This window comes from Cryptotermes secundus, unplaced genomic scaffold, assembly GCF_002891405.2.
Source record: "Cryptotermes secundus unplaced genomic scaffold, Csec_1.0 scaffold173, whole genome shotgun sequence".
Lineage (NCBI taxonomy): Eukaryota > Metazoa > Arthropoda > Insecta > Blattodea > Kalotermitidae > Cryptotermes > Cryptotermes secundus.
Window position 1 is genome coordinate 895,993 of NW_019736395.1, and position 27,131 is coordinate 923,123.

The 27,131-nt window shown below is 45.4% G+C and overlaps 1 protein-coding gene across 4 annotated transcripts in view; it reads left to right on the forward strand.

The window, feature by feature from the left end:
- Positions 1 to 26,722, forward strand: part of LOC111869807 (putative GPI-anchored protein pfl2) — a 511,967-nt gene extending 485,245 nt beyond the window's left edge. For all 4 annotated transcript variants that reach the window (XM_023861587.2, XM_023861590.2, XM_023861588.2 and 1 more), the window contains exon 2: positions 24,269 to 26,722. In XM_023861587.2, coding sequence (XP_023717355.1) covers positions 24,269 to 26,133 — 1,865 coding nt within the window. In that variant the 3' untranslated portion in view covers positions 26,134 to 26,722. The remainder of the gene's footprint in view (positions 1 to 24,268) is intronic.
- Positions 26,723 to 27,131: the final 409 nt, after the last annotated feature.

Here is a 27,131-nt window from a genome sequence, read left to right on the forward strand (position 1 = left end):
CTTGGCAGTATTTCGACATCAGAAAGGAAATATCAGGGTTCGAGAAAATTAATAGTTTGTACTCTTCGCCATGTATTAGGGCGATGCAATCCAGGAGTATGGGATGGGTGGAGCATGCAGCTTGCGCAAGGAAGAGACCACTGGGGACGTGGAAGACGGTGGGAGGCTCAATCTGCTTCATAATACTGTCCAGTGGCCGGCTTTTGCAAATACCAGAAGGAACCTTTGGGCTCCATAAAAATGCGGAGAATTGTTTGACTAACTGAATGACGCTCGAGCCCTGAGAAAACGATTCTACTGCGTCGATTTAGTAAGTTCCTACACTTATGGTCTGTATCATTTTTGTTTCTACGGTCAGCATGGCCTGTTCAGATTTTCAAAATTTAGAATCTCAGTATCTTTCTGGGACACCATACTTGCATCTGAAGGTAGGGTTATACCACGTGCCACTAGAGCAGTCGATCTCGTCACGATGCGATAATATTAAAAAGGAGCGATGACGCTACGTGAGGCGATGGAGGCCGAATCAGATAAATGTACCGCCATCAGCGCCGGAGAAAGTTGGACTGAGGAGAGACGAACGGTGTGGAAGTTACTGCAAGACAAGGATGGAAGTAGCCACCACATTTGTGCCTCATAGTGTCTGTCTCAAATCCCCGAACTAGCAGCAACAGCGTATGTTGCAGATTTCTCGGAGTTTCTCTGCAGTTTGAAACGGTACATTGTGGCAAGTGAATGGCACAGTGCTGCCACATGAACATAGCGAAACGAGGAGTTTCAAGGAACCCGGACTGCAAGGTAATATTGGCACTGTGGCTGAGATCAAACTAGGTAGCAACTACGCGTTAATGTGGTAGAAGAGTGGGAGACTCGCAGCAGTGGGAAGTGTTCTGTGCCGTAGGAGATTTATCTATTTGATGCGGTGTAACCACAGTTTAGCAAGATGGCGAGCGGCGAAGCAGAGGGAGAAGGTCAGAAGGAATGGAAACACAGCTCTAAACCTTCAGGTTCCGTATTCAAGCCTTTTCACGTGTCATTAGGACAGATAAGGACCTGGGGACCACGTCGACTGCTCACACTAGTGTAAGAGAACATTCTTGTATCCCTATCCTAGCCAATCAATCAATCATCATGGTCAGTATCAGTGTTTTCGTCGAACACATTAGCTAAAGCGGTAGTGCTTCTGATTTGTATCCGACAGATGCTCAGTTTGAATCTCGGCCGGGGTACCCACTATCGTTACAGATTTTTAGAGGTTTTCGTCAGTTCCTCCAAGCGAATTTAGAAATAATATTTTGTAATAGATGCAAACTGCTTGTTGCATATCCTTTCAGTTTCATTATTTATCCAGTCATTCCACGCTCAGTGCTCTGAGTTACTAGGAAGGTCATTAAATAAATACAAAATAAGTAAATACAAAAATAAACTGGCGTTCTTCATTAGACACGTCACTAACTGGACTCAGGTTACAGTATTTCCGAAAATAATACGTTTCGGAGGAACATGCTCTCTCCGTCTGCAGGGTTTGTATTCACATACAAGACTACGCCCCGAGACAGCCCGACAACTTATATCAGTAACTATGAATTGTGTAAAACTGCTGTAGGTGCAAGGATAAGGAAATCCCAAGTTACACAATTTCGGTGTGGAACTTGAGCGATATCAGATCTGGTTGATTGGACTTGATGTTATTGTACTTTCTGCCAGTTCTTGCTTTGCTTACTCAACCCTGAAGATGGAAGCAGTACATTCCTTCGAAACGTCGCTGCGCTGCCGGACTACACGGCGTCACGAAGAAATGTTGATACTTTTGTATAAGAGGGAGATCCAAGTATCTTTAAAACCTCACAGCCATGTTGTCGCCAACCGCAGTATATTTGCAGAAACCAAACTGTAGAGATGGTGGTTATATATTTTTAAACAAAACCAAAAGCCCAGGCTCTTCAAAACGGAACCAGTGGGCACCGTAAGGACATACTGGTGAAGGGAAATTCGAAGGCAGGGTTTTGGGTTTTGCTGTTGCAAATACCTCCGAGGTTGACAGCGTCTGCATGGCGGTAACATTGGAAGTTACGCGGGTCACCCATATTACACTTAAGTTCAGTTGTAGCTGAGGTTGCGTTTGCACTTGCAACCAGTCTTGGTTAAAGTGAACCGTGGATGACTCGTCATGTTGACTAGCGCGTTGCGGATAAATTGTGTACAGTTTGGATGAGGAAGTTGACAGACACATTGCTCCTCTCCGACTGGAGTTCTACTCGTATCTTGCGCCTGTTCATAGTCTAGACAGCAGAGTGCCGCCATGCAGTGACCCAATATCCTGTCTTGCCTTCTCGTCTGATTCAGTATAAAGTGGGTCAGACTCACCACCCAACGCCGCGCCGAACGTTTACTGCCATTTTGTTTGTTAGTCGAGGAAGAGATTATCGAACTGCGTTCAAGGGGCTAGAAGGGAAGGGTAAGGGCCCATTCCGTATATTCGCAGCGTTAATTTTTGTCAGATATAGGTCACTTTTCCTAAGCAAGCATGAGCTTTTTTTTTCTTGGCACTACAGCCCCAGTGGGCCTAGGACTCCTTGGGCGGGTGATCAGCTCGTCGCAAGGCCTCTACCTGTACAGAAACACAGAAAAACGCACACACACAAACTAAACATCCATGCCCTGAGTGGGATTGGAACCCACGATCCCAGTTTCCAAGTGAGCGAAGACATTACATGCCTTAGACCGCTCGGCTACCGTGACCGGCAAGCATGAGCTCTACATTTAAGCAATTTGTCAGACGTGTAGTTGAGGTTCTTGAGTGTACTGGTGTTCTCCTTCCGGCAATCCTTACGCACACTCAGTGACGCCCTAAGGCTGTGCGATCATATTTAAGCTTGTAGGATTTGAGGTTCTCACAGCGGTGGTTATGAAGAGTTCTGTCTTCCGGGATGTAACACCATATAGTCCGTTGAAAGTTAGCCGGTGTTTCGGAGGAATATGTCGCCTCCGTCCCCAGGGTCAAAGAATAAAGCAAGCAAGAAATCAGCCTGAAAACAGACCTAGAAAGAGAGGCTCTACCTTTACGGTGTTTGTTGCTGTTTAGATCCTTAATATGGCGGTATACTCATCCTTTGTCCTTGTTTTTGTTGGTCAGCATTTTTTGATTTTGTGTTTCTTCAGTTGTTAACGCGTCTTTGATGTTTCTTTTTGTGGACGCATAAGATAAACAAAATTGCACAGTCATGGAACGTGGGTGAAGATGTTAACGTAGAGAAGATTGGCAGACACAATACTGGCATAACTATAACGTCCGATAATGCGTCAGTGCAAGTACCTCTGTCTGTGTGTGTGGACGTATTTTTATTGCAATTCTCTTGTAAAAACTATTTTGTTTTTCTTTCCTTTTTTTGCGTTATCCTCAACTGACTGTTTAGTAAGGCAAAGTGCCCCACCGCGTAAGTAGGCACGCAAACTGGACATGTGAGAGTGAAGTTGTATGACCACATGTTCTAAACCTCGCCACGGCGGCGTGGTAGGCATAGTAAACATGAACAGCATGCACGTCAGTTATTTTTGTATGTAGTTTCTGATTCAGAATGTTGAAATACATGTCGCTTAGTAAGTTGAGCACAAGCGGTAGTGTTCGTGGCACCGGTTACTGTAGCAGCGTTCGCAAAATGGGTTTTAATGTGTATAATTTCTTGAAGAATCTGAGCATCTGAATAAAACAGGAAGCAGACTGGAGTCCTCTGAATGTCAGGATCTGACAGTCGAGGCGTGTTGTGTAAGCAAGTCGACTGTTTCGCGCGTATGCAGGGAGGTAAAAAAATGGGAAAGCAGGTAACACCACGGTATTTCTCACCCAGAAGACACATAGACGTTCCAAAAAGAAACGACGAACCTAGAAGACCACTTCCAGAAAGACGTTTTACGCAGGACTGTTTTGGATTGTTATGACAGATAATGCCTGTACCGCGATATTAGTCTCCTAACGAAGCTGTTACACACACGTGTACGTAACAGTAGATTGTCAACGCTGCCTTGACTTCTGTTCGTTCCTGCGAAACTTCATGCGATACGAATTCTGCAGTCGAACGCCTAGCAGTACCTCGATTGGGTCACGATCACATCCAAAATAATTTCCAGTTCAGCTGTCGTCCTGTTATTCAGCGGTATATAGGCTCAATACCGACAGCGTCTTGAAGCAAACTGCAAAATGTTAAATACATGTAGCGCCTCTAGGGACTGCAGAACGCTTAATTCCCGCTATCGGACCAGGACCGCACAGTTGTGCAAGTTAGGACGTTGAAGACGGGGAAGGAGGAAGCGGAGGTAAAGGTAATGGAGAAGATGGAGAAGAAACAAAGACATTAAGCATAATGAAGATAAATGACGCGTAACCGTGAGCCTTGGTTCTGAAAGGGTTACGTGCCCTGTCTTCTGTTTTGCTTGCTGCTTGTTCTTCATATATTGGGAAATAAAAAGAGTTGTCAAAGGACCATAGGAATATGTATGCCTCTGAGGGCCGGACTGAACCTGGTGCAGTACTGTAGGTACATCGCAAGGCGCAGAAGGATGACGTTTAATTCCCAGCCTTCAACTATCAGTGGCAAGGACCTAATCTTCCTCGATAAATATCCTTTAGCATTGCCATGTGCGTAGTAACGATAAAATATGCGTTTAGTTTAACTGATGCATGGAAATTTATGTGGGGAGTCGGGATAGCTCAGTCAGTATAGCGACTGGCTATGAGATGGATGAGCGAGAGGAAGGAGTTCGAGTCCCGGTAGAGCCAAGAATTTTCTCTACGTCAAGACCAGCCTCTTGTGCAATGGGAACCGGGGCATGAAGCTGCCCACTCACCTTAAACTAATGCCGAGGGCAAGAATACATGGATGTATACATTAGCTCCCCCATACACCTTCATGGCGTTGTGCTTAATTACCTAAGCACAAGGACAGATTTGCTGAGAATTTATGCACTGACATCAGTAGATGGAACGTTATGGTGTGTCTGATGACGTCCATTGCTTCCTGACGGTTTCTGTCCATTTTCACAAAAACTTTTCTTTGCTTTTACATAATGAACATATGATTTACTGGGTCTAAAACGCCTTTGAGGTCGCGTTTTCATCAGATAGTGGTGTACATCATCGCCTCATCAGTACAAAGTAAGTTACTAGATTTTATTCTCAGAAAGAAATTGGAATCACAATCCCCATATCAGAGATCTAGTTGAATACACGGGACTTTTTCCCCGTAAGGTTGCCTACGCAAGGTATGACGTGCGCTCAGAAATGTTTCAGACGGACAGTGGTATGCAAGACTTGCCGCAGCGGTGTAGTGGCCGTCGAGAATCACTTTTCCCCATCAGAAAACCGACTGTACTTTCTCTGCTGCCTATTGCCTTGACGCTGAGATACCAGACAACTTTTACATTACGTCGCCGCTTGTAATTAGAATCGGTGAAGGCCCAAATGAGGATGAGCTTTTGGCCGGCAGGAATTTTTGCAGACCGTCTGCATTTACTGCTTTTCCTGGCGTGACTTAACGGACCATAAGGAAACCCATTCGATTATATGTACATCGACTGCTTCCCGAAGAGGGTCGTCACTGAAGTAATTCTTTTATTTAAAAAATAATCGTACGCAATTTGACGGAGAAAATTTAACACGAGACCACTCACAAGTTACTGGGAGGTCAGTTGGACTTCAGGGTCTCACAGCGGAGACCATGCACAGTATTGCCTCCAGTGGTGTAATGATGTGTAGTCTGGTAGACGTTTGCGGACGTTTCGGAGAGGAGTACTTCCACCATCGTCAAGGTCTAAGGGTAAGCCAAGCAAACAGAGCCAAATTTTCAGGTCAGTGTAATTTGGGACAGTTGTGAGAAAATGGAAATGTATCAGACTAATGCCATGAGTTGAGTATTTTAGAAGCTGATAGTCGCTCATCTATTGGTGAAATTGCACGTCGTTTGTGGAACTGGTAGTTTGACAAGAGTCCGCCACTGGCCCCGGTTGAATGCAGCCCACAGCCTCATAAAACCTATTTTAATATCCCATCTTCTCAGAGGTCTTCGTGTGATTTTCGATGTATTCAATGATAAAAGAGCAGAAATGTTGCGAACCGGAATTTATAGTACAAAATATTCAGACGGTATGATGGGGATACAAACCCCGCACTTTGGGTCGTTTATTATGTCAGGTCAAGGTTATCACTCCTTCGTTTATTTCCACAAAAATACCGCCAGAAGAAACGCACGTGCGAGGTGAACATTTGTTTCGAGGTAGGGAGGGGAGATGGAATGACCTTGTCCGGCTCAAATAAATGCTTCCGACTTTAGCGTGTTTTGTTCATTTATTAATTTTGGCCTTTCGTCAAATTAAAATCGTTCGAAATTTATTGTTTTAAGATCATTTGTCTTGAGATATAGTCTGCGTTACCCAAGAGCGCCGCCTAGCATCATGTGTTTGAAAGAAAGTTGCGCGGGCAGCGTCAGTCGACATCCTCATGCTCCCGCGCCTCTCGACCGGGCCTGATGATACAGAAACAGGTGGCGAGTCGTCAGGTTCTTACGGTCGTGTTTTGGGGGATGTGACGCCGAAACGTTGGTAACAATCGGCTACGCTGTCACATCCCAGGATACAGGCCGAAATCATCAGGGACAAGGTTGTCCCAAAACGGCTCTGTTTATGTACCTGCGTAATGCGCCTCGCGTGCCTGTATTCAATGTTTCATTCCCACTAGACGCTTTCCCACGAAACAAATCGGAAACTGCTGTACGGATTTGCGTGGTGAGTTTTACGAGAAGTTACAGAGCCAATTGAATTTTTATTTATATCGGACATGTTTAACGTTAACTTTACATGTGCTGTATCTCGTGAAAGACCCCCTCTATGGTCTAGTGGTCAGAGTTCCTGGCTACAGATCTAGATGTCCGGGTTCGATTCCCGGCGCTACCAGATTTTCTAAGAAGTAGTGAGTCTGAAACGGGGTCAACTCAACCTCGTTAGGATAATTGAGGAGCTATTTCAAGGAAATAGCGGCTCCTGTCTAGAAAACCGAAATTAACGGCCTTGGGGATTCATTGCGCTGACCAAGCGACACCCTCTGTCCGCAGAAGTTGGCACTAACTTCGCCGACAAGCGGCGGTCGCTCGGTCGGTAGGGTTCGCGTGTGGTCTAAAACCACGGAGTTTGTTTTGTTTTTGTATCTCGTGAAATATTCATCGGAAGGAAATGTTTCGAACATAAATTTTCCAGGTAATTTTCATGGAAGGAATGTTACAGGTACGTTTTCGAACTTCCGTTTTCAATAATCAACCATAGTCACTAGAGCGAGCGAAGAAAATAAATCAAAATGAAATCGTTATTGACTTTAGATTGCTTTACAGCCAGGTTTTCTTATCCCTTTACTGCAGTGCGCTGTTACAGTGAGACCTTGAAGGATGTAGAGTAAAAGAGAAGGTAAAGCTATCCCTGTAACATGCCATGGAGGCCCATAGAGTTGTGAGGTCTAGGCTCCCACATTTTCTAGACAGTCGGCTCACAGGTGGCGGTGAGGTCAGCCTGACGCGCCGGCCGCCCTTTATACCCCCCACCCCGGGAATATTCCTGGTACTCATTCCTGTTAGAGGCTGAGTCGACCCCAGGACCATAGTGCGGCTGGAAGGATTAGGTCAATTGAAAACTCCACTGACCTCATCGGGACTCGAACCCGCGACCTTCTGGCTTGTAGCACTGCCCCAACTAGCTACGCTACTGTGTACCTCCCTCCTTAAAGAGTGCGGAATGGACACGAAAGACGGAAGCCTTAATACTGCTTGGGTTCTTATTGACTTCTCACCACTCCGAGTGTCGTCGCCTATGAGCGAGCAGTTGCATATTGCAAGGGAAGAGTCATTGTTTTCTCCATTATTCTGTTTACAATCCTGTCTGCCGAACGCGCATGCTCAGTATACACGGTATACATGTATCTGGTGCCGTGAAGCTGGGTTTGCGTGGCGTTTGTTATCCCCGACGACGACAGTAAGGCAGCATACCTCGTTTTCTAAGTTTTACCGATGCTATTGCAACATTGCATTCTGCAGCAGCTGCCTCTCGCTTTCTAAACGTACTTGGACTCAGCTGTCTTGTCAAGAATTTGAGGCAAGCTTTCCGACTCTGCTGCATAACGGAACGTGATCGACGGCATTTGGAACGCGTTACGTGAGAACACATTTTCGGGTTATATTGACAACACGTTAGAGAGTGTACGTAAAAAGGTGACGTTGTCCATGAAGTCGCATGGGGAGTGGATATGTAGATCCACTTATTCTTGACCCTGGCACTAGTTGGAGGTGAGTGGTAAGCTTCACGCCCCTGCCGCTTTACCCCCGGGGAAAGAGCCCCAGGTACCCATTGGATAGGTTGCGTGGACCCCAAGCCGGCCTGGACGGCGTGGAGAGAAGAAAATTCTTGATCCTACCGGGACTGGAACTCCGGCCCCTCCATTGTCCAATCCGTAATCAGTCGCTATACCGACTGCGACATCCCGGCTTCTGGAGGGTGTATGTACGTATAACTTAACAGTTCTAGTGCGTTCTTTCGTCATGCCTCTCAGCGTAGGCAGTGAGCGGGTTGACGTAACAGCACCGCTGTAGGTTCACATTTGTAAGGTTCTCGTTTCAAACCTAGCCTTGGACATAACTAACCTGACTGACACTTGTCTACGTCACGATCATGCCCATCAAAATCCTTTAGGCCGAGGGCACAGCAAGGAAACTGACAAACACAACGCAGTTTCCTCAGTTTGCGCCATTCCATTCAGTAACATGTGTTGAACCCAGGCTGATAACAGTTCTCGGAAATTGCGGTTGCGTTGCGGTTGCTAGTTTCCTTGGTGTGCCCTCGGCCTTAGAGTTCACCGTATAGCATTCATTCTGCCATTTGACATCACTGTAAAATAGCCCACAGAAGAAAAGAGAAAATTTACTTTGCATAATTATTTCGAAAACTAAAAGACTTCCAGAGGTGTGTGTTACATGGCCGTGTTTCATCACAACTTCTGTTATAAATCTGCTTCGCTCCGACAAATATATGGTGACTTAGTGCGAGATGCGTGCAGAAACGCGGACCCGTGGTCATGTAAAGCGTCCGTTGTTTTCTCCGAGTTTAATGGAAACTGGAACATGTCGATGATTGTTGTTGAGAGTCTCTTCTAGGCTTGTCAGTTACCATGACAATTCGGTTAGCAGTTCTGGACTTGTTTACGTGCAGACATCACAGAGCTTATGGGGCATTTTTGCGGGGTTTACTTGCCAAGGCGAAGGGAAATGGACGTTTGATCGTTTGAAATATGTAGTTTGATGTCGGAATGACATCCACTAATGGAAGCCTTTCGTAGCCTCGCAGTGCGACAAGAAGGATGTGGAAGTATTTCACTTCGTAGATAACGTGAGCCAGTGCACGTCACACCTTGCCTTGAAGAGAGCCCTGCCCGTGTCGAGTGAATTGCCCACAGGCGGTATGAATACTGAAAATGTTTCGAAAATATAATTTAGTAACTTTCTAAACGTGATGTAACGGTCTGCGTCATTAACTGACGATGATGGATTCTCGTTTCCAAATCAGATGAAATGTAACTTGGTGATCATTTTCCTGTATCTGAATAAATTATGTATAGTTTTTTGAGTATACAGAATTAAGTTGTGTGTTAATCAGTTAATTAAAACGTGGTGAGGGAGGTGAGTTTAATTGATTGTAATCAGCGTGTGCACTATTTCCCCACGAATAAAGCGGCCGGAACAGGAAACCGGCCACTTGTATGGCGATGATACGTGGATCTTTGCCTCCATTTGCCCATACCTACACTTGACGTGGTGCCCAAGCATAAGGGCAGATGTTCCTTTTTTTTTTTTTTGTAGAAGCACCGTACATTTACAAAGGAATTAAGAACAAGTTAGACTCGCGAGAAGGTCTCCGCTCCGTGAAGTCAATCATGAAGACATTTACAGCTGCTTTATGAACATTTTTTTTTGCGTGTGCTTGGAAGGACAAACATGGCGAATGTCTAACCGAGAGTTCAGAAGAATGGTCCAGTGTCAGTCTGTTCGTAGGGATGACGTAGGCCCGAGTGAAGTAATTAGTAATCACTGGAACGTACCAGTGTTTGGCTGTTGTTGGTGGAGACATTTCAGCGTAGTCGGAGATTCGATGTTAACGAAAACAAAGTAACAATACGTCACAAAGAGACGGGTTTCCCCGGTGTCAGTCGGAGGCGGCTGGCAGTTGGTTTGTAATGGAAAATACACTTCAAGGACATAACATTAATTCTCACTAACAGCCAGAGACAGAACATTTTCCCTTCTTGCTAATTTGTTGGAATATTTCCATACAGACAGAAATAACAGAATACAAATGTCAGCATGAATTAACGTGTTACCGATAATTTCAGCGTAATATGGCGTGATGAGAAATCACACTGACTGCGCAGTAATCTCTGTGGGAAGTACACAGTGTTGCATGAGCGTGGGTGGGGTTACACGTGCCCCTGTGTTGCTGGGAAACTTCTGTTTTGGAGCAAACAGCTGTCTTGACAGAGGGTTTTCTTGGATTTGCGTATTCCTTCTGGGTAGATGTGAGGATGGTGCCACGATTAAGCCACGGTAGCTTCCTTCCACCGGGGCCCACTAAGCCTCGTTGAGGATAAAAGAAGAGTTAACTTGAATGAAAAAGTAGCGGCTCTGGTCTAGAAAACCGAAATTAACGGCCGTGGGGATTCGTTGCGCTGATCACGCGATACCCTCTATACGCTAAAGTTGGCACTAACTTCGCCGACAAGCGGCGGTTGGCCGGTCGGTATAGTTCGCTTGCGGACTCAAGCCAAGGAACTTCCTTCCACATTCTTTCCAGTTCATTAATCATCCCACAATTCGGCGTTATGTGGCCTGGATATTAGCAGCAACGTAAAACAGTTCGCACAAAAGACTCAGTGTGTGAATATGGCGTGGAGTCCCGTGTCCACTTGGTTTTGTTTTCGTTTCTGTGTAGGTTTCACAGAGTTCCGAGTCGAGGAAAACTGCTTATGACCACTGTGTGTGTCTATTGTTTTAAAGAGTCGTAGGCGCGATGCAGAACTAAGCACAGGTGGAGCTGAACACTGTTGCCAGTTCTTTTCAAAATCAGATCTTTGCCTTCTGCCGATCTACAGAATGATGTCTGCTGAAAACAGGAATGGATTAGTCTGAGAAAATGGAAGTCGGTATAGTGGCAGGCCGGGTTTCGAATCACGGTAGGGACAAGATTTTTCTGTTCTTCACAGCTTTCAGACCGAATCTGAGGCCAACACAGCCTCCTGTAGCGGGGGTAAAGCAGCAGGGGCGTGAAGCTGACCACTCCCATGTGGTGCCGAGGTCAAGAATGGTGGAACTGTACCTCCACCCACCACATGTCTTTATGGCATAGTACTTAATTAAGCATAGAGACAACTTCACTTTCTTTTAGTCCTAAAGTGGAACATGTCCACGAGTCTGCCATTGGACATATTCCCTTTTTCTTGTAACTGATTCAGTTGTTTACTCTCTGTGCGCCACTCAACGACTGCCCTGACCGAAATCATACAGTACCGTTACAACTGACATTCTGGCATATGATGCCATGTAGTCCGGTAGAAGTTCACAGACGTTTCGGAGGAATTGTAGTACCTCCGTCTTCCAGTTAAGCTGAGATCGGTTGCTCGACCAGAAGAAATAGCGTAGCACTGAACGCAGCTACTGAGGGTGTCATGCCTTGATCACTAGAAGTTAAGCCGAGCTTGCTGCTTGCGTACCATATCTTAAGACTTTGAAGATGGAAGCAGCACGTTCCTCCGAAACGTCAGTGAATTGCTACCGGAGTACACAGCGCCATAGTCCAGAAGATACTCTTTCAATTGTTCATGCGGACTTAATTCCTACAAACGAATGTAGATACACGTTCGACAGTAGTAATGTAGCTGCAGTGAACGCTGGCGTGTTTTTCGGCACTACAAACGAATGTAGATACAGGTTGGACAGTAGTAATGTAGCTGCAGTGAACGCTGGCGTGTTTTTCGGCACTGCCTGAAGAAAGCACCGATATGGTCGAAGCGTTGCAACTGCAGATCGTGCGTCACTAATTTTCACACCTCGTTAACTGCGATAACTTTTCCGAAGCCGGTAAAACCCGTGCCATGTGGACATATCTGCCCAGCAGAGCTTGGAACCTGCAGGGCATGAAGGCATGAGAAGAATGCCAGTTTTTAATGTCAGATTCAGCTGAATTGATTTTCTTAAGCTCTTTTAATCACCTCTTTCCGTAAACATCCATCAGAATTGTTGGTCAGATATTAGAAAAAGGGAGAGATTCCATATTGTTCATGGCCAAATAGCGGACAGCGTGCAACATTTTCGTTTTAAAAGTTTGATATCTTGCTAATTACGGCTACGTTAACGAGTGACCCAAATAACTTTACCACACTAAAAGAGTAACCGAATGTACTTTTCTGTGTTTAGGTTTCCTTTTTTCCCTGAACAAACCTAGCAAAAGATCACAGTTCATTAATTTCTTGGAATCAACCGTTAATACGTAAGTAATCAATAGTTCACGCGTAGTTTTGGTATGTTCCTAGTTTCTCGTTGGTAGAACATAAAACAATTGTATCAGTTCGAATGCAAATGGTTACAGTTATTTGAAAAAAATGAAATAGGGGACATCGGGCTCTAGAGTAAACCAGAAAAGGGGACTCCATGTGAAAAATATAGGAAACCCTTGTTGAGCGTAAACTACGGGTAAGTCCTTGGAACAGAAACGCGCCTTCTGTGGAACCCCACGTCATTAACAAGAACTTTCCGTTTTGTCAGCCCGACGCCATGGTCGGGTGGCCAGAGCTCCTACTTCGTATTCGGGAGGCGCATGCTCAGATATGGTTCCGGATATTCCCTGAAATTAGGACACGACCTCTTCCTTGCAGAGTCTTTTAATTCATTATTCAGACTACCATCTGACGCTACATAGTCTTGAGTTACTGACACCCTCTTGAAATAAACCACATAAATACACGTAAATGGCACCCTAGCGAATTGTATTCTGAGCTAGTTGAATGTATTCATACTCTTACGGCCTGTAATATATATTTTGTCGACCTATCACCTTTCCGTATAGTACTCCCAGGCCTTTGAAATTTTACAGACTGAATATGTTAAATATTATAGTAGCGTATATCTTACATGCATGCTACATGCCCGTATAATTTTATTTGAGTTGATCTAATCATTCTTATGAAGGAGCCGGGATAGCGCAGTCGGTGTAGCGACTGGCTACGGGCTGGACGACAGGAGGGTTGGGATTCGAGTCCTGGTATGTAGCGGGACAGTGATTGCAGTTGCATTATGGTAGGGAGGGTGACGCACTCTAAGGCCCTGTTATAACTCATAGACTCCGTGTTTTTTTAGTCTACAGACGAACTGTATCGACCGAGCGACGGCCTCTTGTCAACGAGGTTAATACCAGTTTTAGCGGATAGAGGGTGTCACGTGGTCAGCGCAACGAATCCTCACGGCCGTTAATTTCGGTTTTTTAGACCGGAGCCGCCATTTGCTTGAAATAGCTCCTCAGTTATCTTCACCCGGCTGAGTGGACCCTGTTCCAGACCCACTACTTCTCAGAAAATCTGGTAGCGCAGGGAATCGAACCCGGGACCTCTGGAACTGTAGGCACTAGACCACAGAGGCGGTCCTGCTATAACCCTTACGCACACTATATTCCTCTTTGCTTTTTGTTGAGAATGACCAGGTCTGACGGACAAGTACACGTACGAGAAGATAAAGCCTCCCGTTTCAACCATTGCGAATGTCGTCCTGTAAGGCCCACATAGTTTCATTATTATTAACCTGACGCCTTGCTGTGCGTTACCTGTCACAATATTTCAGCTGTCATCTGCGAACCACTGCTTTAACGCTACTTAATATGGATCATTGTGTTAATCTTGAATGAAACTAATTTTAAATTTGATTAAATTGCTCGTTTGCTGCCATATTGGCACGTTTGAAGGCGTTCAGGTGATGGTGATTTTTATATGATTTCCGAATCGCCGGATGTCCGAAGCGCGAAACGTTATCGCTGTATTACTCGCAATTAGCCATCCGAGACTCGTTTCTGTCCGTTTGGACTTCCTCAACTCGGACACCAAGTAGCCGTATTGCTCCGTGACGTTGTTTTTTTTTAGTTATTCATGCCGCATTAATCTCGTTCTTCCCGCTTTCCCCACTTTTTGTTGCGTATCCGTTTCTCCCTTATCTTTTGAGGTACCGAATGCAGAGATCCAGTTTCGATACATGTCTAAAAGTTGCCGGGCTGCTCCGCTCATAAAGCAAGACGCCAGTGCGTAAGCCGGTCACAAAGTGACGTTGTTCTCATGTGTGTACGTGCTTGCGCTGTTCACTTGCTATAAAGCACTTTTTTTTCACATTTCTTTACGATTTGTGTACTTCCTGCCACAGGTTTTCTTGGTACGCAAAGAAAACTTAACATTTTCAGTCATGTGTTCCGCCATGTTAGTGCTGCCAACTTTGGAGGCCGATGTTATAACCCACAGAGTAAAAGAAAAGTGTATGGATAAAACTCAGAATATAGGGAATGTATTTATAAGAACGCACCTAAAAGCCTAGCCTTGTGGACTTGCTGGAGCCGATGTAGCACTGCTTGTAACGGTGTCATGCAAACAGGCACACCGGGTCCAACAGTTCTACAAGTTTAGGCTCTCGGTTCTGTTGCGAAAAAGTCAAGGCCTAGCGTCTGTTTTTAAGAGATGGGCTTTCGGGTTGTGTTGGTATATACAGTCCACAAAATACCTGACTACGGTTAGGCTTTCAGCGTGGTTTTAACTAATAAACTTTTTTTTAAAGAATTTCCAACTTTGGTAGTACTGACACCGCGGACGACATGGCGGCGACACGTCAGAATACACAATTACTGTTTTATCAAGTTTGTTAGCAACACTGGTTATATTGGGATTGCACCATTTGTTGGACAACCAAGGAATCACGGTTCTGTTCCCGTTAGCAAGAGTTTTCTGTTCTCGACGTTGTCCCTGCCGACTGTGGGGTTCACCAAGCCTCATATCAATTGGATACCGATGGTTCTTCCCTGAGGGTAAGGTGGCTGGGACGTGAAGCTGACCACTCATCTGCATCTGCTGCTTCATGGCGTGGTGCACAGGGACAGATTTACCTTTATTGGCTACTGTTCTCACGGTTGGTTGAATAGGGCTTTCGACTCTTCATGTTACACGTAACAAGCATAACATTACTTAGTAAATGAGGACGAATCTGAGTGGGGGGTGTGGACCAGTAATTATGAGTCCTAGTTGCTGGATAGGTAACTTGAGACGTAGGGCACTAACTGGTACCAGGTTCATCTCTTTCCTGCAGTTTGTCTTGATAAAGTTCCCCTCAGAGACTAATATTCCATATGCATTTCCTATTTTCTCTCATGCATGATACGTGCCCCACCCATCTCACACGCTTTGATTTGATCATCCTAATAATATTTGATGACGAATAGAAATTACGAAGCTCCACATCCACAGATACTCGCCATAATACACATTTCGATCCTGAAGATGGAGGCAGAATGTACCTCCGAAGTGTCACCAACTTCTGCAGGATGTAACAACTCAAGAATGGAATTAACATCTTCAGTCTCATTTTTCTTCTCTTTTTGTTTCTTCTGTTTTCTTTTTTGTCTTTGATGCTGTGAAGACACGCTGTTGGCTGTGAGGTAAGAAAAGTACAGAATTGTCCCTGTTCTTAATTAAGCACCACGCCAAGAAGACGTGTGAGGGAGTGGGAGTATAGCTCCACAATTCTTGACCTCGGTACTAGATGCTAGATGGAGGCGGGTGGTCAGCTTCGCGTCCCCTCCGCTTTCCACTGGTGAAAGGACCACAGGTACCGGTTGGATAGGAAACTGGGTGGGCCTAGACGCTGTGGCGTTTAGAAAAATTCTTTGTACCTACCAGGACTCGAACCCTGGGCCTCCTAGTCCGCATCCCATTGCTGTACAGACTAAGCAATCCCGGTCCACCTTGGTACCGGTGCTATATACAAATTATTGCTGAGCTCAGACTTTCTAATTGTTTGCCTTGAACGAAACAGTTGTAAGGTCACTTTGTACTACCGTCTGTAAGTTTTCCCGTCAGCATCCGGTACCGCTCTGTAGCTTTGTGCCTAAGAATGCATTCGATGTGTAATTGTTGATTTGGCGACGTGAGTATGGAACATTTACAGCTGAGAAGGGACGCTGGAGCTAGTTCTGAAAACTACGCACCAGGAGGCGTATGAGGACTGGCGCTATGAGTTTGTGAGCTGCATGCTAGAGACATCTCTTACACAGCGACCACACTATTAAATAGAATGAACACCTACAATGTTGTGGCCCAAGTTCACAGTTGTGATTTCGTTGCGGTCTTCGAGGGGAATTCTAAGAACACCTCACGTGTTCATTTTTATTTATGGTTTATTTAACGACTAGGAACCGGTAGCGTAGTCAGTATAGCGACTGCTTACGGGTCGGACGACTGAGGGGCCGGAGTTCGAATCCCGGTAGGGTCAAGAATTTTCTCCAAATCTTTCAGACCGGCTCTGGAGTTCACCCAACCTTCTATCCAATGGGTACCGGGGGTTGTTTCCCAGGGGGTAAAGCGGCCGGGACGTGAAGCTGACCACTCACCTCCAGCTAGTGCCCAGGTCAAGAAGATGTGGATCTATACATCCACACCCCCGTACTCCTTCTTGGCGTAGTGCTTAATTAGTTGAGCACAGGGACAACTTTACCTGTTCTTACCATTTTTTTTTTCCTTGGCACTACAGTCCCAGTGGGCCTAGGCCTACCTCCCTAAACTTCTCCGTTCACATCGGTTTTTCTAGATCTTACACATTCGGTAGGACTCCTTGGGCGGGTGATCAGCTCGTCGCAAGGCCTCTACCTGTACACAAACACAGAAAAACGCACACACACAAACTAAACATCCATGCCCTGAGTGGGATTCGAACCCACGATCCCGGTTTCCAAGCGAGCGAAGACAGTACATGCTCGGCTCCCGTGATCGGCCTGTTGTTACCATTACGTTGCCTAAATAAGACAACACAAAAATTGTAGAACTGGGAGTTTGCAGTGGGAAAGTAGGCTTCATGATGCATAGAAATGAAGTTCCTCGCACGGGCACGAATGTAATGCATACTTCGGCATCCCGTTGGCAGCCACGGACCAGAGCTTGCAGACTTGTGTGTTCCCTGTTGGACGCAAGCGCAACTCAAGTCCGTCCCGTTGGTTCCCGCCTAACGAGCGAGTCTATACTTTCTCTTTCCCCAGCGTACGGCCTTGTTGCTGTTGCTACGTCCTTGGCTTGTAATCTGCATCAGTCGAGTGAAACTGCAGCCTCTCACACAGACTTCTCCCATTTCCCCTATCATTAATCTAACCATCAATCGCTCACAACGTACGGACATTTGTGCAGATACAGACGAAAAGTATACGGTATGGAAAGTCCTCCACTTTCATGAAACCAGATTGTGCATAACGTTGTTCACAAGAGGTCGCTGTTGAACCCTATCCTGAGCCAGTTAAAACCTTTTTACATCTCACACTGTACCCAAAATATTTGTGGGTGCGTCTTGCCTTGCGCAGACACAACCTTATGGAACAGAAGTCCTGTGTATTCAACGAGTTCTCTGGCACAGTAATCTTTTCCCCATTTTATGTTGCTAATACGATCTAGTATTTTCCGAAACCCGGAGGGTCAGAATATAAAAGACTGTTACGTGTAGGGCTGCGTGACTGTTAGACCGATGTTTGGATCTGTTGCTCGTAATTATAAATAATACTTCTCTACCGCTAATATCCGCAGTTTACAGTTCATTGCTGCAAGCACTAGTGCCCTCAGTCTGTTGCAATCTCCACTGTTCGTTTCCTGGCAACGGATTTTAACACAGGAATTATAACAGTCTCACTGAATTACACACTAAATAATAATGCCGTACTGCAGCACACATACGAGACTTTCAGCTCCACTGAACTGCACTCTAATTTTGATGCCTCAACTCCTCTGCTCCCAAGCTCATATCCTGGCAGGCTGGCGTCTCGAAACTCAGCTGACTCGTTCCCATCTTTTCTGTCATTCAACTACCGTCTGAAGAGGCACCCTCAATAATTATTTCAGTTGGAGTCAGAATCACTTTACGACGGGAGGTTTGCCGCCAATCAATTCTTGGCGACAAGCCCCTCACGACCAGTAATTTTTGTCAAGTGAACGCTTGCTTTCATAGTCCTTATGCAAAATCCTCTCTGACTAGAGGATGGGTCTGTCGTTTAAAATTGCTGCTGTTCCTCGCCAGCGCAGTCATTCTCAGGCCCGAGTCTCTCGCGGGACTCATGACCCACATTCGAGACTCCCCCAAACTGGAGGACCCGTCACCCATATTTATATCCCCCAGGGACACGGTGGCCCAGTTATACCTCCAGGCACTGGGTTCCCTTTCCGTCGCCTCCTACGACTCTCAGGGCTACGGTGGGGGTGTTCGACCCCCACGTCCACACGGACTTATTATCTCAGCTAGCCCACGTTCCTCGTTATATGGTCTCGGGGTGGACCCGACAGAGGGCATAGTTTACATCGTTACGGTCCAACAATACCTCGATTGTTGTTACGTATTCGTTGCAGCTGGAACGTTTACTCTGGCTCCACTGTTCCGACTTTCAAGCGTCATGTCACAATACAATAATTTGGCCAGTTTCTTCTTGCACGGGGTCCATCGCCCTAACGGATAATAATGGAATAAGTGTATTTGAGGAAAGAGGACACAACAGGAGACTGAAATCAAAAGGGATGAGATAACGGCCCGTTAAAATTAACCGGAAATTGAAAATGTTAGTCTAAGAATTATTTTTACTGAGGCTCGCCAGAGTCGTAGAGGAATCCAGCTCTTACTAATAATGACTACTAATACCATATGTTATATAATGTTAGGGTCCGTATAATGAACACTTGCATATTTAGGCAATTACATCGTCAGTAAGATATAATAGTCTGTGAAGATTGTACATTAGTACAAATAATATGTTTTTGGACATTGTCCGCTGTCCTGTCTTTACCAAAAACACCTTCATGTTTATTTTTCAAAACGTTTCGGAGACTGAATTCTATCTCCGTCTTCAGGTAAAACATACTCAGGTGGGCCCAATCGATAGATCAAGTCCCTGTCTCCGGGCGTTTTGTTTTGAAAATAAACAGGACGGTTTTTGGATAAAGGTAAGACGATGGATAATGTCCAAAACCATAATATTTGTAACATCGTTGCTGTTTCAGAACACCTTGAAAGCAAAGCCTTGGTAATTTGCTAACTTTCAAGAGAGTACACGTTGCATTGATAAAGCAGTAATGATGCTGACGGCGTCAGTGTACAACATATCTGTGAGGACACGTCATGAATTGATCTGGCAACCTGTATGATCAATCAGATCTCTAGTGTGCTGATCGTAGGTTGAAAATAGATCTTAGTAACTTTGTGAGGAGCCGGTCACGGTAGCCGAGCGGTCTAAGGCATGTACTGTCTTCGTTCGCTTGGAAACCGGAATCTTGGGTTCGAATCCCACTCAGGGCATGGATGTTTAGTTTGTGTACAGGTAGAGGCCTTGCGACGAGCTGATCACCCGCCCAAGGAGTCCTACCGAAAGTCTAAGATCTAGAAAAAGCGAAGTGAACGGAGAAGTTCATGGAGGTAGGCCTAGGTCCACGGGGGCTGTAGTACCAAGGAAAAAATACGGTAGAATAATTTCAAGTAAAAACAGGACCTTGAAGATGGCTAACGTGTGACGAAACATGTCGTCCTAGGCAGAAAACTCTCCTTGCTGGAAATATCGTTATGTTGGTAGGAATATACAGTAGTCAGCTGTCTAGAGTGAAACGGATTCACCTTTCTCAGTGGCATATGATTTTAGTGAAGATTTGCATGTTGACGTTCACTCCATGAGCAGGTAGAAGTAATTGCGTGCTTTTGAACACCGTCACGGAACGGTCCTGTGTTGAGGAATGTCCGAGACTTCCGGCCAGCCCGCCTGTCATAGAACTTCGCCGTCTCGTCTGCAGAACGTGGAGGAGCTGTTAGTATCGAATTCTTGCTATTTTATGGCTATGTCAGTTCGAATGTTGTCCAAGGAACCGCACGTTCTTATTGAGGGGTTCTGTAGTTTTACAATGTTTCCCCCCCCCCCGAACCCAGCACCGTTTGCCTCCAGATCCCATTATGGTTTGCCACAGTTTGTCGTACAGCACAGAAAGTAAGAATTTCGTTAGCTGCGGCACGGAGATTGCCTGGGAACTTAGAACGAAACATACCGGAAATTGTTAAAACTGGCAGGACGCAGGTGTTCCCGTTCTGGCTCCCTTCCCTGCTCCTCGAACTCTTTCGAAATTTCATTATAACTGAAAGTGGTATCAGTGTTCAGTGTGGCGGTAGCAGGCTAACCTCTCAACTTCCTCCGTGACCCGTCCCCGTAGTTCAGTTCAATAAGTTCCCAGCTTCACAGAATGCTTGCGCGGGGCAAATAGCCCATGCTATCATATGAATAATACATGAGGGTTTCTGCGTGCATGGCTGCGTCTCTCTCGGAACACCACTGGAAGATGGCGGTAGGCAGAAGCAGTATGAGGAGGTCTTACAGCTTATAGCGCTGTTTGTTCTACTGCCTTTGGGGGGGGGGGTACTTGATATAGCGTTTCATTATATTGTTTACAAGAAATTGCATTAAAGTCTAGGTATATCAGTTACCAGTCAGTATAAAAAAGAAAGTACACAAAACTGCAGTTTCACCAGAATTCAGGACAGTTCAGTCGCCGCCGCAGTAACTTTGCCCGCGGATGGAAGACGGAGGGATCTGCGGCTCACCCTGGCCCTGAAGCTGTCCACTCACCTCTATCTAGGGCAAAGCTATACACCTCCATGGCGCAGTGCTTGCTTAAGTGTAGGGATATTTTTAATTTTTTTATTGCTAGTGGGTTGGGACTGGGGGCACGCGGTAGCGTAGTTGATTCAGGGCTAAGCTACAAGCCGGAAGGTCGCGGGTTCAAGTCCCGATGAGGTCAGTGTGCGATTTTTGGCCAATGAAGTGGCGCTGGAGCAGGTGCATCCCGACGAGCTTGGGGTTTCCTCTCACAGTTATCATCTCGTCGTTATGGTCTGGTGGAAGATGTGCGAAGTTGGCTGCATTGGTGAAGTGAAAACTATTTTGCAAGGACGTCATCTGTCACGGCAACCATGTGATACCTTGGAATACCCGACGGGGACCCAGATCGATCACAAGTGAAGCGTGTTACTTCTTAAGGCAGTCTGTTTTTATCGATGTTAGCATTTACTGTAGAATCATTGAAAGTTTACTCTGTGACAGTTTTAATATTTGTTCGAACCAGGCGGGTCCGTAGCCGTGATATTAGCGTACTCTGTAACGTCTTTCAAGCTCCTCGTCCCTCAAGTAATGACTTGGATTGTGGCGTCGTCGTTACGAAGTTAGGGTATTACGTGTATAACCTCAGCATACAGTGCGAATCAAACAAAAAGAAACTCCGTGGTTTTAGTCCGCAAGCGAACTTTACCGACCGACCGCCGCTTGTCGGCGAAGTTAGTGCCAACTTTAGCGGATAGAGGGTGTCGCGTGGTGAGCGCAACAAATCCCCACGGCCGTTAATTTCGGTTTTCTAGAGCAGATGCAGTGCGAACCAGAGTCTTCATATTGTTCCGAAACATGGTGACTTGAATAATCTGATGGATTTTGTCAGTGGTACATGTGGCTCGAACCTTCCTTTGCTTACATCACACTGACTGTGACACTGCTTTCGTCACCTGTTAAGCAGTCTCTCTCTTCGAAGCGCCCCTTTTACACAACAACTTTCAAATCATCAACTTAAGCGGGTATGAATGTGAAATAGTGAAAGTCAACTTAGCTTCACCGTCCTGAGATACAGCGGTGTCAGACTCTCTCTCTCTCTGTATAAAAAAACTTGACGCTTCTGCTTTCGGCTTCCATACTGTTTCTTTTCTCAGATTCACCCAGTCCATTGATTATGTAAAGACGAGACCTCTGTTGCTCTGAGGGCACGATTACCAGCAGGGTTATTTAAAGCTGGTTTGCCAGGTTTTGCAGCTTCTGTGACATCATCAGCTGTGATAGTTTCTCCCCACCCCTTACTCATTTGCAAGATTGCTCTGATCAGGGTTTTGTCTGTGGGTGGTGATTACATCGTCAACTGAATCTAGTGACCGTGTTAACACCGTTGGCACGCCTGTGATGATTGTTGATCAAGTTTTCCCATTCAGGGCCAAGAAACTGTTTCTGATATCACGATCTGGCTGATCAAGATGTGCGCGAACAAGATTGGTACAAAATACCCCTAAACAAGACACAGTACAAACTCCCTGGCCTATAGTCCGCAGGCGAACTATACCGACCCATCGACCGCCGCTTGTCGGCGAAGTTAGTGCCAACTTTTGCGGATAGAGGGTGTAACGTGGTCAGCGCAGCGGCTCCCCACGGCCGTTCATCTCGGGTTTCTACACCGGAGTCGCTATTTCCTTGAAATAGCTCCTCAATATTCTCACGAGACTCATGAGGCTGAGTAGACCCCGTTCCAGACCCACTACTTCTCATAAAATTGGTAAAGTAAGTAAAGCTATCCCTGTAATAGGCCATGAAGGCCCATAGGGTTGTGAGACGTTGAGGGTCCCACATCTAGACAATCAGCTCGATGATAGCGGTAAGGTTGTCAGCCTTACGCGCCGGCCGCGCTTTACTCCCCAGGAAAATTATTGGATTAATTCCTGGTACTCATTTCTGTTAGAGACTGAGCTAACCACAAGGCCATAGTGCGGCTGGAAGGATTAAGTCAATTGAAAAAATCCAATGACATCATCGGGACTTGAACCCGCGACCTTCCGGCCTGTAGCATAGCCCCTCAACCGACTACGCTACCGCGTGCCCCCCCTCAGAAAATTGGTAGCGCCGGGACTCGAACCTGGGGCCTAAGCATCTGTAGCCAGGAACTCTGACCACTAGACCGCAGAGGGGGTACCCCGGTGATTATTTATTGCTCCATTAATGTGTCCACTGGAAGTAGCATAACGATGAGCAAGTATAATATTTCGGGACGAGGTAGCCAACGAAGTGTTGTGTCGAGTATCTATCCCAGCTGCTTTGCGATTTTTCAGCTTTATCGCGCTAAGGGTCCCCATACACACACAGTTTGGCCTCCAGTTCGGCCTGCACAGTCGAAGACTGAAAGGCAAAACTGACGTGTGTGGTGCGGCCGGCCGGCCAATCGTTTGGACTGTTGGCCTGTGGGAAACCCGTCAGTCCGTCTGCAGGACCATAGCACGTGACGTGTGTGACTCAACATTATAGGCTGGAAGACCGTGATTGTGGCATGAAGCCTGCCGCTTTATCTGCCCGTGTATGGGGAGGAAAGGGAGGGGGTAAACTGTAACAGTTTTGCCTGTAAGGTCGATCGGAAGGTCAAACTTTGTGTGTATGGGGGGCCTCACGCAAAAGTGTACAGGCGATTTTCTTGGAACTAAAATTGCGGGAAATAGGTGTGTACGTTCTTCCCGTTCGGTTCAGCCACGTACTGCAAAAGATGGAGTATAAATACATACGCAGTAAACACCAGAACCTCAACATATGTAGGTGGAATATTGTTACACAGCTGGCCTCCATTTGCCAGACTGCGTGGCGCCTCCCCCCACTCCCAAGGAGACTACTGTCTTGTCTCGGTAAAGTGAGCTGCAGCTGCTGGGGGGATCCGTTTGACCCGACTCGTCACAACTGTCAGCGAAAGAGAAGTGGGGGCACGCGGTAGGTAGTTGGTTGAGGCACTATGCTACAAGCCGGAAGGTCGCGAGTTCAAGTCCCGATGAGGTCATTGGATATTTTTTTCAATTGACCTATCCTTCCAGCCGCACTGTGGCCCTGGGGTCGACTCAGCCTCTAACAGAAATGATTACCAGGAATTGATTAAATAATTTTCCTCGGGAGTAAAGCGCGGCTGACAACCTTACCGCCATCTTTGAGCCGATTGTCTATATAATGTGGGACCCTCAACGTCTCACAACCCTATGGGCCTTCACGGCCTGTTACAGGGATAGCTTTACTTTTTTATTGGCGAAATAAACGCCAGGAGGTTTCAGTTTTTGTGGTACTTTGGTGTAGGAAGTGTTGTGACAGTATGTCCATGTGTTTGCAGGTAGCGGAAGTCGGGAGTGCGAGGATTCCATAAAGAAGACCACGACGTCCTCCTCGCGAAGCCCCGCGGTTGGCGTCGTAGAAGAAGGGATGAAGCCTTTGGGTTCGGTCATCGGTAACAGCTGCACTGGAGGATCTAATGGTAGCTCCGCTGACGACGACTTGTTATTTGGTACTTCGAGTCCTCGAAATTATGGCTCTAGCTTTTGCAGTAGTGGAAAGTCTAGGCCTACCATGATCAGTGCTAAATACAGACTTAAAGAAGAACGTCGCAAGGTTCTCAAGATCTCTATTAACAAACTCAAGAAGATTGAAGATCCCGAGAGTTCGCTTCGCCGTTCTGTGCTTATAAATAACACGATGAAGCGACTGCAAAAAGAGGCGCGGGATGAAAAGTTGCAGAAACACACGTATCCGGCTCGATGTTACACCTCGTCACCGTCTTCATCTTCGACTTTCACCATAAAGGATGACTCACGTGAAGACAGTAGCAGTGTTTCTTCCATTTGTTCCACATCATCACTGGATGAAATACCTTCCATCATGTCTCCTAGAATCCATGATCTACCATTACCCCATACAACAGATGCTGACAAAGAGAATACTTCTCCGTTCCCTTCATCATCATCCTCATTGTCCCCGGTTCCATCACCAACCTATGAGAATACAAGCTCCAAATCAGATATCGAGTGTAAAGCCACGGATACAAGTCAAAGACTGGTTGCAACTGACTGCCTTTGCGATGATACCATGGACGATCTTGTGGTTAACGTTGGTGGTAGCGAAACTGACAACCCTCTTGCAATTCCTATCGTAACTGGCATTGACACAAGTCGTTCCTCTGCCATGATTGGAATGGATGACACTCCTTCCAGCAATAACCGGTGTGCCAGTGCCTTCACTTCAAGGAAACGCTCCTTTGATGAAGTCGAGGACTGTGACGTCCATGACGTCCTCAGCCAGTTCTATATGCCACCTACACCACGGATGCTCACTTCTATTGATGATACTGATGATGAGGATGAAGATGTCAACGTGGTTGATATTGATATTGTAACTCCTTCAGGATTAGATTTGTCAGCACCACCAGCACTTCAGCCATCCAATGCAGGGAATGTAAACTCAACAAATACTTCCTCTACAACTTCCTCAGTATCACTGTTATCCCTTGTTCACCCAGAAGAACCGATGTCCAGCAGTTGCAAACGTCCTAGGTTTAGTAATGATGATGCCATTGATGTTGATCCTGTTGAAGAACTAGAACTTGGTAGGACAACTTCCTGTTTAGTATCATCAGCCATGTCAGTGGTCCCAGTTACTTCTGATAGGTTGACAAGGACATCAGCTGATGTCATTTGTAATGACCAGCCTAGTGCAAGAGACCTGGATGACCAGGAAGACATTGAAGTTGTACTGGAAGGCAGTGAAGATGTTCAGAGGAGCATGTTATTGTGTAGTGCAACAGCATCTACACCTCTAACAAGGACATCATCACTACCATCATGTTGGGCATCATCAGTCAATGATGTTGTCAGGACTAGTGAACAGACCTGTGTTTCACATGTTGTGACACCATTACAAACAACAGGAGTTGACAAAGAGAATCCTCACCCCCATCTGAGGTTTAGCAGTAACTTGTCCATTGATACTAAGACAGTGTTGCCCATATGTAACACAAATAGTACTTACTCTGGAATTCCAAATGACAATAACAACACTGCCATGGCAACCAGTGCCACTACCAACAACGGTTCTGTGATGTTGGATGGGATGGAACAGCACCAGTATTCTTGTGGTCATTCATCCATCTTTAGTGAACTTCAGTCTGTTGTGTTTCATAGCTTAATACCATCTTTGGAGTCATAGCGATATCTGAATGGAAACAGGTGGCATTACTTAAGATACTAAACAAAAAGAAATTTAAGAAGTGTATAAAAGAAGAAACGCCCTCAGTTCACAGTTGCTGGTTGTTTTAGATTATTAATGTAGAATATATAAAAACGGACTGCTGAACAGTTTCATAAGCACAAATAATTATATAGATGAAATGTTGATTCAAAATGAAGGCAAGAAAGGTCATCCATGATATATCATAGTTTGTATTTTATTTTATTTACATAAGGCAGAGTTGAAAGTTGCTTTGTATCCAGATTTTATGACACTATTTTAGATTTGTATATTTTTCATTTTGCCTTGGTTATGATTTGCATTAGAACATGAGAGACTAAAGAAATCTGCTGCAATGAGAGCAACATTGTTATGAAATGTATTATATATGCAGAATACTGCAAGTTACATAAGGCCAGCTGATTTCAGAACCTGTGGCCTGAATGAGTATTGATCAGGTGGTATAGCAGAGATCAAGACAGTCTTAGCTGTGTAGTAAACTTTTTAATAAAGTTTCAGAGGTCCATATTGTAATTAAATAACAAATGCTATATACATGTAATAAGGATAATAGCAGATATTATATATTAAGATTAACAGACTTTATGCAAGGCACATTATATATCTGATATATACATACACATACAGTTAGTTATACATGTGTAATTTAATAACATATTTAAACAGATACACAATTTATATATTATCAAGTGCCGGAAAAATTTACTGATGAAAGGTAGTTTATTCTAAATGTGTTTGAGAACATTTTACAGGAATATCAGTTGGGTAAAGTAGGTAAAATGAGACAGAGACTCACAAAAATATTTAAGAACTATTTTTCTCTCCTCTCTTTTTTGGAAATGTGTATCAAATGCTTTTTATGTACCTATTTAATTCTAAAGAAACTCTAGGTCACATTAGTAGCTGTGAAACCATTTCAATACCGATAAATGTGTGTTTGCTTCAAAACAAATTTT